Raw genomic sequence first — 14525 nt, 5'->3', positions numbered from 1 at the left:
AGAAAGAAAGAAAGAAAGAAAGAAAGAAAGATAGATGGGAAACACAACAGAAAACAAAGCCTACTGAGGGCATTGAGGGGAATGGAAAGAAGACCAACATATAAGGTGGTGGTGATGTTTCCCAAATATGACAATATATTAGAATCCAAAGGAACCTACACTGTATCTCAGATTTCCAAATTGTGAAGGCTAATACTGGATTGATTGGAAGGCATTAAAGATATAAGTACTCATTTTTTTTTTAAGATCTTAGAAAATCATTGCCAAATACTAAATTAACAAGGATACATTATTTTGTGATTTTTTTTTCTTTTTTCTTTTTTTCGCTTAAGATTTGGGCATTGGCCCTCAGAGCCAAAATGCGTGAAAGTCCTATCACCTCTTCAATGTTGACATAAGCTACAACACTTGATAATGCTAAATTGTCGGAAACATACACACACCGGTAAAATACGGTGCTAAATGAATATTTGTTAACTTTTAAAAACTGTAACTGCATGAATGATGAATAAAATAGCAATTTAAAGAGGCTTTTGTGTTTGCTACGGATGTAACTTTTCACTGTGGAATCAAGAAAACGAGGCCATCTGTCATGTGGGTTTTAGAAACTAACCAGGGGAGCTACCGTTGAGTCAAATACGCATTCCAGATAAACAGTCTACAATCTCTGCTGAGCACGATTATCTCCAAATTCTTCACTGATACGCACTCTAACAGCAAAGCAAGATAAAGTGGGAAAAGAGCTTTTTCAAAAGTATCCCCCCTCCTCCTTGTTCGCCCGCCTTCCCTCCCACGACCCTTACTTCTGGTACACGGAAAATGCATGTAGAGTACTCTTGACTCGTTATCATGACACTTAACAGGGCTATCTCTTCCAGCGGGTCATGACTCAACCCGCTTTTAAACTGACATGAATTAATTTTGAGTGGCTCACAAGTGGGTGGATTTTTACAGGGGACAAATTTGAAAACTGAGGGTTCGGCTGCTCCTCACAGCTACAGAGGATTTATCTTCTTATTAAAAAAACAAAACAAAACAAACCCTTGAACCTTTGGGGGCCTGTGCTGTGCTGTCATTTTACGTCTGGACTAATTTATTAATGACATAACTGTAATTGTTCGTTCATTCACTCATTCATTTGTTCATCTGTTATCTACTAACTGTCTTTTTTTGTTCCAGGAACTATGCCAGGCCCATGATGATGCACCTTATTTTTCTTTGCCTCCCACCAAACCTGGAGACGGAACTCATAAAGACTCTAGCCAATAACACAGTCCCCCTATTAGGGACTCGACTTCGTTCCCTAACTCTTTTAACGTACTTACTCCACATTATAACTTGTTTGTGGAAATTCTTTATCACCTAGCAGTATGTCTTCATTTTTGTTAATTCATTAATTTCTGTTGTTTGTTGGTTTATTATTATCATTTGGGTTCTCTGCCTATCTAGGATCATGCGTGCTAAAAGGCAGAATTTTTTAATAAGCGTGTAGTATTAAGATACAAACTATAACTTTCCTCCTTTTCATAAGACTTTCTACTTTATATGTAGAATTCTTCCACAGACAAGTCATGCTTCAGACAGCGTGAAATTGTGCTTTTGAAACTGAGTAGTTGGGTTTTTTTCATACTTTTAGAGAGTTTCTGAAACAAAAAGGCCCATTATTTCATCCATGTGATTCTAATGACCAAAGGGGCTATAATCCTGCATCCCTTAATACTTCAAAGGCGGGAGACATCAAAGCCATCATTTGTACTCTATAAGCCAAAGTTCTTTCTGCAGGGATTTCTGATTTTGCTAAAATTTAAGATTAGAAATAAATGCTAAATATGCTCTTTATACTTAAGAGTATAATAGTGGCATGGCAGACAAATATGTGTTTTCTGGCTCCATATTTCAATGTTAGACACACAATCAGATCTCCTTACTTTTTTTCATTAAATTAAAAACAAATTTAAGTTCATTTTCTGATACATTAGGACAAATGTCTAAAAAAGATGAAAAACAAATTATTTCATATAAGAAAACTATTTCAGTCAGTTTATACCGCCAATGAAAAATATCATGGAGTTTTTCTGAACTCAAACAAAATAAACTCAGTCACGAAAAAAATTTTAAAGCTGGTAAATCCTTAGGTTATTGATGAGGCCATTATTAATGAGAAAAATACATAGGTGATACATAATTATACATGAGCATAATCATACATGGTAATCATAATACTTCATGTGTAATCATCTGAACTACAAAACCAAAGATTAGTACACTCACAAAGGAAGTTATCAACAAGATATATGAAAAGGTACATGGAAACACTAAATAATACCCCTCAAGGCATTAAGACTTGGAAATTATTGTTTTCAAAATACTGAATGTTAACAATATAATATTCCCTTGACAAGTAATGGATCAGCTAACCAGCTTAATCATTACCTGGTTACTGTTTCACCCCTTCTACTTACTGCTACGCTGGGAGACCCAGCAGGGTAACGGAATACTCCGCTTTAAATGAGGCAGCGCATAACGACAGAAAGAGCATTCGGCTCAAGATCAGGTGACCTATGTTTGATTCTTGGCTTTGTCCCTATCTAGCGGTTAACCCGGATAATTCAGTTAGTTTTCTCAATTGTAGAACAGTGGGTCTGGACTGAATGGCCCCTGAGGCCCTTCTATCTCTCATTTGAGGATTATGGACATAATGAAAGGGGCTGGTTAAAGCTCCCAGGAACTGTCTCTGCCCTTCCTTATCAATGAAAACATGTGATATGTTCCAGTTTCTTCTCTTCTGTCCTGTAATGGTGATACAAATCATGCAACGAGAGAAGTTCCATCGTATTGCATAACAAGCACCATGCAAAGACGCCCACAAACTGTCAAAAGTTACCAGTACTTCTACTGGCTCTCCTTGCAGCAGGTGGGAGCTCCAGGCCTTTTTAAGGGTGCAAACTTATTCTACCCCATGAGGACAAACCAAAGTAATGTCTCTCCATGAATTCAGTGGACACATGCTGGGAGAAGAGGGACCAGAAGAGTCTTATGTGAAATAAATGGCAATGTGGAGAACATGAGTGGAATAATGTGTAAGAGAAAATCCTTTTTTAAAAAAATCCCTGCTCACATGGTTTTTGCTTTGAAATGCTATTTCCTGTCTTTTAATAATTTTGCTTTGAGAAGTTGGAGCAAAGAAACCGGTGTGCTTTAAACTGTGGGTCAACAAGTGCACAGTGACTTCAATGGCAATATTTTTATGTGTGCTTTTTTTTGTTGTTGTTCCTTCTCCAGACGGAGAAGATGAATTTTTATTCTTCCAGAAACTTACTGTTAAAATACCCCAAACACATTGGCTCATTTCTGATGCCCTCAAATCAATCAAAGCAGAGTCACAGAGTTCTCCTTGATTCTTACTAAGCAGCCTTCAAGTCAGAGGCCTGCACTTGGATACAATTTACCTTTTATGCCCATGTTAGGAATAAAAAAGGCAATATTTTCATTTTTCTTTTTGAAATTTTTTTCTCCCTAACAAGAAAACACACTGAAATTAAGTAAAACTAAGTATTTTTTAAATATCTGTCACTGTACTATCCAGAAAACCTTCATCTACAGAGAGGACAGGCCGGATCATTTGGCTGTTGCCCATTACATATGGCAAGTGTTTGAGAAGCACCCACTGTGATCGGTAAGGCAAGTGCCAACCAAACTAATTTGATCATGAGAAAGAATATACGGCAGTTAGAGGAAACCCAAGGTACCTCACAAGCGGCCGAACCTACACTCAAGAAAGTACCAGGTTGTTTCAATATCTGGAGTTCACGACCTGCTCCTCTTCCACAAGGCAATACAACAAATGATTACTGATAAGCTGAAAATCAGCACCAACGTGCACCATTTTATTTCTTCCACATGTTCCCAGTGGGAAAGGATGTAACATTTATTGAGTGCCTACAGTATGCCGAGGATATGCAGTCATTTGATTGTAGATGGTCACTATATATTTGCTACCTGGATAGAATTAAAGTCCGTAGTTTCTCTCTTACCATTTTCTTTTAACAGAGTACCAAAAATAAAATCATAAAACTCACTACAAGGTGTTAAACTTTGATTTCTGTTGTTTCTCATTTTACTGGTGTATTAACAGAGTTTTTTATAGAGGCTGGAAAGATATTAATAACCATTACAGACAGAGCTATTATTTAGTCATACTAAAATTGCTTGCCTTTTCTGGAAATCTAATAATTTACAATAATGACTGCTCTTCATTTGTAGTAATTAATGGCTTTTTTCAATTTAATCAAGATTACCAGAGTCACGAGGATTTTAACAATTTTAGAACCAGTGGGCGCCTTTACTTTAGTGACTCCATCACCTTCGTTAAAAATGAAAAAAGAAAACATGCAACAGAAAAGAAATATACCAGGATGTGTATCCTGATTACCTCTGAGTTGCGGAATTAAGTGTGATTTTTATTTCCTTTTTAATCTTTTCTGTATTTTCAAAATTCCCTACAATAAACAGGTTATTACTTGAATGGTCCTAAAAGTTATTTTTAAAACAAAATATAGACTAGCCCCCGGGGACAAGGAAAACAAGATGGAAGGCAGCCGTGAATCTCCTCTTCTCCAGAATGCGGTTGCTTACGCCTCCAACTAAGCTTTCTAGGCATGGGGGGAGGGGGGGCGGTGAGGGAGTGGGGAACAGACAGAACCAGACACCTGATAATCCCCTTCCCCACCTAATGGAAAAGGACAGAGGCTAAGCCAACTGAGCTCTGCTCATCTCTTCAGGCATCTTTATACATCACTTGAAGAGACAGCTTCCAGACCTTTAGGAGAACGAAGAGAAACTAACATGCCCTGGAGAGAAAATATGGAAAGCGCGAACGTCTGCTTCCCTTGTAAGAGCTTTACATCTGCTCTAAATCTAACTTCTGAAGGTGGATCCAAGAATTTTTTGTTCCAGTTTTAAGGTAACTAAAGACTAAATGTAAAAGTGGAACTGGTTCCTTTTTACAAATAGAAGAAGGAGAGCAGAAATAGACTGTGAGGGCGTGACCATGATTCTTACAGAATTTTAAGTTCATGGGCATATCCTGCAAATGCATGGGGAGTGTTAAACACACCCACTATTACTGAACATTACACATGCACCCAGACCAGCTAAATCTCTTCAGGAATTGAGGACCACGGAGCTTCACACACTTTTGAAGTCAGATTTTCTCATATGGACAATGCTGAAGTTCAGAGAGTTTAAATGAGCTTTCATGCAAAACTAAGCAGATCAAAATGATACTATTTCTATATGTATTTTCCTACCTGCAGGAAAAAAAATTATGAGTTATTTATAAAATACCACTAGTGGTACCATGAAGAAGAAGCAGCTGAAGAACGATGTCACTGGGTGCACCCTTTGTTCTAGTAACTCCGGTTTCTCAGGTACAGTGCTATAGGTGCTGCAGTAAGCCTGTTGCAACTGATGCATTTTTCAGATCTTTGAAAATCATACGAGGGCTTGGGAATGGGGGGAATAATGAGAAAATGGTTACCATGTTCATGGTGACAAAGACTACATTACAACACAATATAACAGAAGAGAATGGGCCTGAGACTGGGCACTTGGGTCTTTGTCCCAGCCTTGTCTCTGGTTACCTGCATAACTATAGGATGTCACCTGAGCTCAAGGCCTACGTGTTTTCATCTGCAAAACAAGGGTGGCTCTAGATGGCCACTGAGACTCTAATTCTAAAATTCTAGGGGCACTTGGCTGGCTCAGTCGGCTGAGCATCTGACTCTTGATTTCAGCTCAGGTCATGATTTCAGGGTCATGGGACAGAGTCCTGTGTCAGACTCCATGCTCAGCACAGAGTCCGCTTGAGATTCTCTCTCTCCCTCTGCCCTTCCCCACACTCTAGATAGATAGATAGATAGATAGATAGATAGATAAATAGATAGATAGAATCTTTAAAAAATAAATTAATAAATTCTAATTTCTCTCCTTCTGATGGCTGATTAAAACAAAGTCCAGATCTTTCGTGTTCTCTTTGAAGAATTAAAGTTATGTGAAGATTTTCAACTTCTTTCTCACCAAAGTGTGTTTAAACAGAGCATAAAAGACTGCTACCTCCCTCTGGAGGAACTCAAATATTAAGGAATGACTAGAGTCTCATGTCAGCCAAAAAGATCGTACCTATTAGAAAACTGGCATAGCATAGACAGACTGTAGAGTGATTAACGTATGTGATTATGAAAAAGGTTTAAAGGAAAGAAAGGAAACTGGAAGGAAGGAAACTGGTATATTTACTTCTTCCTAATCTCAGTTCTAAACTAAGGGGAAATTCAAACACTTTTCTTTTGATACATCATTCTAGAATCCTTAATTCTGCAGTAACATGAATTATATATATGAATGGCAAAAAAAAAAAAGATATTCTGATGTGTCTCTTTTCAAATCTATTAAGTTGTTATATTGACACCTTTGGAAGAGGACCAACAAATTCAGTATGCAATGAATTGAACCTGAAATCACACAAACCCTTGGGTCCTTCATCCTTGGGAGGGTGAAGGTTCCTAACCGGATCCCGGATGCTGCAGTCTGTCCCTGCCCAGGTGAAATCACAGATGCAGGTGGCCTCATTACTACATACCTGGAAAGAACAAAGAACAGAGATGGCACATTTTCACTGTGCTTTTCTGAATAATGGCAACAAATGCAAAAGAGACACAGAGCAGGGCAGAAGCTTTGAAAAACCATTTTGAGTTTTTTAAGTCTCCCGTGGTTGACAAGGAGAGACAATGGATACATTAAATTGTTGAATGGTGGTTTTTTGTTAAGTAGAGAGAGATAAATATTAAAAAGAAGAAAACTTTTAATTAAATGTTAATTGCTTATGTTGATATTATTTAAGTGCACAAATGGCTGATGATGTAGTTTTTTCCAGAAGTAATTGTTTCCAGGAACATACTTTAGAAACATATGCTTAATTTAAGAAATTAACAGATACTGGGCTCCGGTGGCAAGGCCAGCAAAAGACATAAATCACCAATGCACTGTCCAATATCACGTTCCTTTCGTAGCACTGTCAGCCAAACCCCGCCCACCGCCCCTGCCCGCCCCGTGGGATCACTCTTCTCTCAGTCCGCCAGGCTGAAGACCCTCCTAGCATGATCTTTTGTCTCCTTTTGCTTGTCCTGGAGACCAAATAGCATGCTGGAATGGGCTTGTGATTAGATGAAATAAACCACCATCTGCAAACCAGAGACAGAGGTGTTTAAACTCTTATACGCCTCTGAGATACATTCAGACACTGATCAGTAGAGATGACTATATCAGTAGGTTGACTATAAGCTTATTGCTGTGAGAAGCTTTTAAACTGGAAATGTTACATCACGATTACGATTAATGAGGCTGAATTTGACCTTTCATTTAACAGGATGAAAAAGTAGGAGGGGTAGCAGAGAATGAAGGGCCTCTCTGAGCATTAAGTTTTATGATGTTTCCAGAGCAGTAACTGAAAGGTCTGTCCAGTGCTTTTATTTTGACACAGCGATGATGGCACATTGACTATGTGCTAAGCACTGATGCTGAGCACTTTACATAAAGCATCTAATTTAATCCTCACAAGAGCAGCCTGGTGGCTGAGAAAGGGTAAGTGACTTACCCAAAGTCATCAGGAGAGCAAGAAGCAGAGCCAGGACTCAAACCCATGGCTCTTTCTAGCCTCCAAATCCATGCTCTAAATCGCTAAGCTATACTGCCTCCCCCTGTGAGCCTAGGATGCAACCAAACCCCAAACTCTAAATAGTTCCTGGGCATGTCCTTCCTAGGCCTCTCTACCTTGTTCTACTCCACATGCTCTGCTAGCTCTATTCTGAATTATGTTTACCTTCATTCCAGCATCTTCCTTTTATATTATCACTCTCAATTTCTTCATGTCTCTTTTTTTCCATTTCTAAAAGTCTGTATAAATTTTTGAAATATCTTTCTTTGACTAAGCCAATTTAAATAATTATTAAAATTTGTGTCTAGATATTAAGCCTAGGTTTGCCAGGCAGTGTGTGCCTAACCATTTTTCATAGAATTACAAAAGCAATTCACTCAATGAGGAATGTCGTTCATAGAATTACAAATCCATGCCGGTGTGAGCAGAGAAGGCCACCTTCTCTTCAGCTGACAATGGTCTGAGCATAACCATACAACTTGAAACATGTGCATTCTCTCAGTGATCCAGCCTCCAGTCTAAGTGATCTGGCACACACAGATACTCAGAATACATGCTGAGTAGCTAAAACGGAATTACTGAGAAGACTAAAGTTCCTTTGAACATTTCAAAGTAATGCACATGGGGTCTACAGTTCTTTCAGGAACCATATCAATTTTCTTCCGACTCTTTCGACGTCAAGCTATAGACAATGTGGTGGATACAAACAGCCAGTGATAAAAGAAACAACAAAATAAAACCATATCAGTACCTATGGGTATTATCCTTAACAGATAAGGATACTAAGGAAATCATCATAGTCAGGGCATAGATACTGGCAACACTTACAAAAGGAGAATGGCTTGAATGGAATTCTGATCACTGTGAACTTTGAGGATGCCAGACAATAAAGTTTGAACTGGAACACAGATGCCTACTTACCCCATGGCCTGAACAGACTTTACCCTTGGAATCGAGTGGGCAGCTACTCATATTTAGGGCCTGAATCTGTAGGCACTTCCGATCTAAACACATCATGGATGGACCACATGGCGTTCCATCTTCTACATAGCCCACATCTGTATCATCATCTAAAATCACATGAGCACCACTAAAAGGAGAAAGGTATTCATACAACCATTAGCACCATAGTTAGAAAGAGAAAGTCAACATGAATGAGGCTTGCTCTTCATGAAACTAAAGAGGCTGTCAGCAGACATGAATGGCTCCCAGTATTTCTTCACTTCTCCCTTCCTTTCCTTCTTCCTCCCACTTCCCCTTAATAAAAGCACACATTGAAAGGAAATACCTTTCACTGTCATTATTACACTGTATGCCATCAGGAAAAAAATGTCACTTATTCTAGGAAGGATCTTATTGTCTAAGACCAGTTAGAATTGTCTTCAGAACAATTTAAAAGAAAAAAACAGGGGCGCCTGGGTGACTCAGTTGGTTAAGTGTCCGACTCTTGGTTTCGGCTCAGGTCATGATCTCATGGGTGGTGAGATGGAGCCCAGCATCAACAGGCTCCGTGCTCAGCAGGGAGTCTGCTTGAAGATTCTCTCCCTCTACCTCTCCCCCCACTCGTACACGCATGCACACACATGTGCGCTCTCTATCTTTCAAATAAATACATAAATCTTTTAAAAAAAAAAAGAAAAAATAACAATCATTTGACCAAAAGAACATTATTCAATTTGTTTACCTAATCAATTCCCTAAATGTTGTTCAAAACAATTTTTGCATGTTTCCAAATCTTACATTCACTCACATAAGGTGAAGGTTTGCTACTCTAAGGATACTATGGATAAAAGTTTGCAGATGCTCAAGGCAATTCTACAGGGGAATCCCGTAGTGTTTCGGGCAACAACAGGACCATCTGAATGAAAGCACAGCATCTTAGAATTATGACTACTTTGAAGGGAACAGTACTTACTTGGAATATAATATGATTCCCTGGTTTAAAAAATAGGTCTCATACTCCCTGTGCCTTGTATTCACAGACAACTGGATATCAAATATTTGCCTACAGTATAAGTAATATTTTAATAAATACGTTCCATATGTGACTGACTACTTATTAAACCATCTTCTAAACCAGAAATACGTTACATGAAGTATAGCTTAAACTCTTTTTTTTGGTCACAAACAATAAAACACACAGAGTGTTCAAACAGTGACCTATTCCAATGCTCACAGCTTTAATCATGGGTCAAAATGGATACTGTAAATCTAGTCGATGATTATAATTACAAAGAGTATCCACTACTACTAAGTGGTCCAATTTTTGAGCAAATGTAATTTGCAAACCAATATACAACTTTGTTTTTTTAAATAACTCTAAACATGACAGGTGATGATAAAATCAAAGTCAATATTCCTTTTGTACGAAATAGGAAAATTTCACTTGATTTCTCTGAATTTGTAATTCTCATGATTCATTAGGTTTTCAAACATTTAATATATTACCTGCAGTCAATCACTCGGCCTTGATGGTAGAAGGAAGTTGGGATGATCTCACCCTGAAGTTGACCAATCCGCGGAGCTCGAGTAAGATTGGTACAGAGTAAAAACCCACAGAACACATCACTGAGCATGTTAAATAAAAACAAAAACAGAACAGGACAGGAGGAATCAAGCTCAAAATAATCAAAACTATTCAGTCTCCATATATTCAAAAACTGAAAATATTTTCACTCCTTCTAAATAAAAACATGTGTTCAGATATTGTTGGTTGGCTATGACCCCCATCCTTCCTTGCCAACAGGATCAGTTTTGTCTAGGTAGCAACATACCAGCCCCGAGAGATGGATCACGACTGGTCAAAGCTAGCCATGGCACCCCCGACCCCTACACCCACTTTCCTAGCCATCCCACTGTCCTGCCCTAGTGGAGCTAAATGTGGCCCCTGGATGTTGAGATGCGAGGAAAAGCCAGCTAATAAGTTGCTGGGGAGAATGCTGCTTTCTGGACAAGAGGTTAGAGTGTGACGGGGAGAAGACCTTTTATTCCGACTCCCACGCTGCCTGCTTTTGACTGTGTGGCCTGCCTTGGCATCCACCTTGCCGTAGTGAGCTCACCAGCAGAAGGATACACACTCCACACGCTAAGCATTCCAGAGCAGAGGGGGAGGAATCATCTGGGACCTTAGTGACACCGTTAAATGACTCAGCCCCCTAAGGGCAGCTACCCCCAGCCTCTTTGTTAAGTAAACAATGAACGCCCCCTTAAAAAAGGGCAAGGAATTGAAATGGCACATCAAAAAAAAAAAAAAAAGTGAGAGAGAGAAATCCATGTCCAATAAATGCACGAAAATGTACTAAATTCCATTAGTAATCAGGGAAATGCAATAAAACCACAATAATATATCAGTCTATACCCACCAGAATGGATAAAAGTAAAAAGTCTGACAATACCAAGTGCTGGTTCAGTATGTGATTCCACAAAATTCTCATTTGCTTATTATCGATGGTTGGGTTTGCTAGCATGCCAACTTTAGAAAACCGTGACATCATCTGGTTACACAGAAAATACACACACCCTCTGACCTAGCAATTTTTCTTCTGGGTATAGGGCCTTAGAAGAATGTCAACAAATGTGCACTAGGTTACACACACAAGAATATCCACGGCAGCGTGGTTCCTACAAGCCAACACAGGGAAACAACTTACATGACCATTAATGCCAAGTGGAGAACTACATCATGGTATGTGAGCATGAGTACGAATGAAAATAAAACCAATGAACAATAAATATGAACAGTGACACACACCATGAAAGATGCTCTAAATGTCGAACTGAAGAGGCAAAATACAAAGTAATACATGAACTATGATTCCCAAACATTACACCAAACTTTTAGGCAAAATATATTGTTTAGGGAGGAAAACCGAGGTAGCCAAACTCTAAAAGGCAAGAAAGTAATTGTCACAAAAGTCAGGATGATACTCCCTGCAGGAGCAAGATAAGGGCACCTTGCAGGGAAGGATACATTTCCTGGGAGGCTGCAAGTTCTATTTCTTGATCCACGTAGGGTTGACATGGGAGTTCACATAATAATTACTTGTGTATTATTTGTGTATTATTTACTTTTCTGCTTATATGTTGTATCTCCCAACTTTAGAACATTTCAGAAAACACGCGTTAACTTTCTTTAACTCAGTGGTGGTTGGATATTCTGTTACTAGATAGTCAAGAGCTATCTTTTACAATGATCCAATCCAATGCCTCCCTAACTTTTTGAAGGGACAAAAGACACAGAGAAATGACAAGGTTTGTTTAGGACATTAAGCTAATGAACGAAGCTAATGAAGTCCAGGTGTTCAACCACATGGATTTTTACTACTTTCGGCCCCACTTCCTCCTAGTCTCTGGCACCTCAGAGAGAGAAGCAATATTTTGGAACATCTGTGCCTCACTCATGAGATAGAAGGTGGGAAGTTCTGTTCTATTGTTTTGGTTTAATTTTAAAGAAACTATGGTCAAAGATTTGTTGCCTCATAAGGCCTCAACCACCATGAAAGCCTTCATGGAAGAGCAAAGTTTCATGAAATACAACAGAGAGATCATTAACTAGAAAAATGAAACTTCTTTAAATCCTTGCTCTCCTTCAGAATTGGAAGAATCCTCATTGTTATGGAAGAATACGAAGGAAATTTGGCCCATAACTTGATGGTCCCATAGATCCATGTCATTGGGTTAACCTTAATGAACCATTAAATCACAATTTTAACATTCCTCTAATAATCTGGGGAAAATATTACCAATGTACTCTGAAAATATCTCACTTCCTGAGTAAAGATGCCTCCAGAATGCACCAACTAGATGCTTTTTAGAAGGGGAAAAAAAAATCTGATATGGACATTAGATGTTTAATTAAATCAAGTGGTTTGCACTCATGGAAGGATCAAAAATATATATTACTTCACTTTGAATTGTCCCCCAAATAGATACAGTATACACATTTTGCTTGTAGAGCTCTGTGCATTCTAGGACATTCATAGGCCATATGTTCCCACAAAAGTAGAAAATTAAGACCTAACAGCATTTCGTAACATCTTAGCAAAGTGTCTTTTCAAAACAAGCATTGAGTAAAATACAACATATGAGAAATGTTCTGAATTCTATAGAAATGTTGAGAGTCTATGCCGTGGTTAACAGCTTGGTCCACAGCCATTTGCTTCTAGATACACTAACGTGTTTTTTTAAATGTGTACTGTACAAATTAAAATAGCTGAATATTTATTAAAAATCGGTAATATTTATTTCATGCTCAATTCACATTTGAATCAGGGCTTCCTAATCGTGCCCCACTCATCGTGCCCCCAAAGCTGACCACTCACTGTTTGCTGCACTGGATCCAGCGGTCTCCGTCCCTCCCGCAGTTGCCCTTCTCCGTGCCTTCTGTGTTCAGCTTCTCGTAACAGAACTTGTCAGACCCGGAAGCCTCTTTTGGAGAAGAGCACACACAGAAGACAATGTGTCTTAGTTGTCTTTGTTATGCACAACCAGCAGTGCACAGGTAAACGTTTAACAACCGTTCTCCAGAAAGAGGAAAAAAAAAATTCCTCTGGTAGCGTTTGCCGATTTCCATGGTGTAAATACCATCATGTCAATTTCCATGGTGTAACGCATGGCTAATTTCAAGCTACCAATGCATGGAGACAGGATTCTGAAATTCCTCAAAATCTACCACTTGGCTCTTGCAAGCCACTCCAAGACAGTTCTAACATGCTGCTGTTTTTAACTTGAGAAACAAACTGATTCCCAATTCCTGTTGGTGGGCTTGAGGGAGGGAAGGAGGAATGATCATCAGCAGGAATTAGGAAAGTGGCACATAGAAAAATAAAAAAGATTCTTAGGCCTGTTTTATACGAGTATTAAAAGATATTATAAATCTTAGGCAATTAAGATTTTATGTCAACACTTGGGTTTTGGTATTTAAACATTTTAAAAGACAAATATGCCTCTATTATCTTTCCTCTGTCAAAACTGAAGCACTGAAAGTAAATCTTTCAGTTAAATGATATTTGCCAAACACTGAAATCACTCCTACAGGGGCTCTGTTATCTCATGTGCTTTCTTTTCCTTTGGGGGTGACCCAGTCTCAGCCAGTAAGACAGACCCATTTCTCTCTGTGGTCTGGCCCCCATGAATTAAAGTTCACAGGACGGGCAACGTAAATGTGAGGAAGAGAGTAAGTGCATTGAGGCGCCTGGGTGGCTCAGTCAGCTAAGCGTCTGGCTTCAGCTCAGGTCATGATCCCAGGGTCCTGGGATCGAGCCCCATGTAATTGAGACTCTCTGCTCAGCAGGGAGTCTGGAGTCTGCTTCTCCCTCTGCCTCTCCCCTTCCCCCACCCCTGCTCATGCTCTCTCTCACTCTCTCTCAAATGAAAAAAAAAAAAAAAAAAAGAATGTATGTGCATTAACATTTAGGGAACATACTGAGAGCCAGGACCATGTACCCAAATCTCTGGGTCTGCACCTCAGGAAGGACCTGATTTCTTCCCTTCAAACTGAGATATACAACTACAGAATTTAAAAAATAAGTCTGCTACTTCCCTGGGGTAAAGGAACAGAAGGCTAACCTGAGGGGTAGTGGTTAAATCCAAGGTACAGAGTGAATCACACAAGTGGCTGGATAATACTGTGACCGCCCCATGGAACCCAATCTGTGCAAGTGCATGTGGCCTCCCCTCTCTGACAGCCCCATCACTGCCTGACACGCCTTGGTTCTGACAAGTCCCCAGCTTCAACAGCTGTTTTCTGTGGTTTTGTGATTGAGATTCACAGTTCTCTTTATTCTCATCCTTAAAGCTATCACTTCAGGGGCAC

The 14525-nt window shown here is 39.2% G+C and overlaps 1 protein-coding gene across 1 annotated transcript in view; it reads right to left on the bottom strand.

The window, feature by feature from the left end:
- ADAM23 (ADAM metallopeptidase domain 23) overlaps positions 1-14525 on the bottom strand; it is a 166552-nt gene that overhangs the window by 13634 nt on the left and 138393 nt on the right. Inside the window, exons 21-24 of the mRNA XM_026492101.4 lie at positions 13033-13138; positions 10160-10279; positions 8633-8801; positions 6526-6637 (exon numbers count right to left, since the gene is read on the bottom strand). Of these exons, the coding sequence (XP_026347886.1) occupies positions 6526-6637; positions 8633-8801; positions 10160-10279; positions 13033-13138 (507 nt within the window). The remainder of the gene's footprint in view (positions 1-6525; positions 6638-8632; positions 8802-10159; positions 10280-13032; positions 13139-14525) is intronic.

The sequence above is a fragment of the Ursus arctos genome, unplaced genomic scaffold (genome assembly GCF_023065955.2).
Source record: "Ursus arctos isolate Adak ecotype North America unplaced genomic scaffold, UrsArc2.0 scaffold_1, whole genome shotgun sequence".
In the NCBI taxonomy this organism is placed as follows: Eukaryota; Metazoa; Chordata; class Mammalia; order Carnivora; family Ursidae; genus Ursus; species Ursus arctos.
This window is presented reverse-complemented; position numbering and strand designations above follow the sequence as displayed.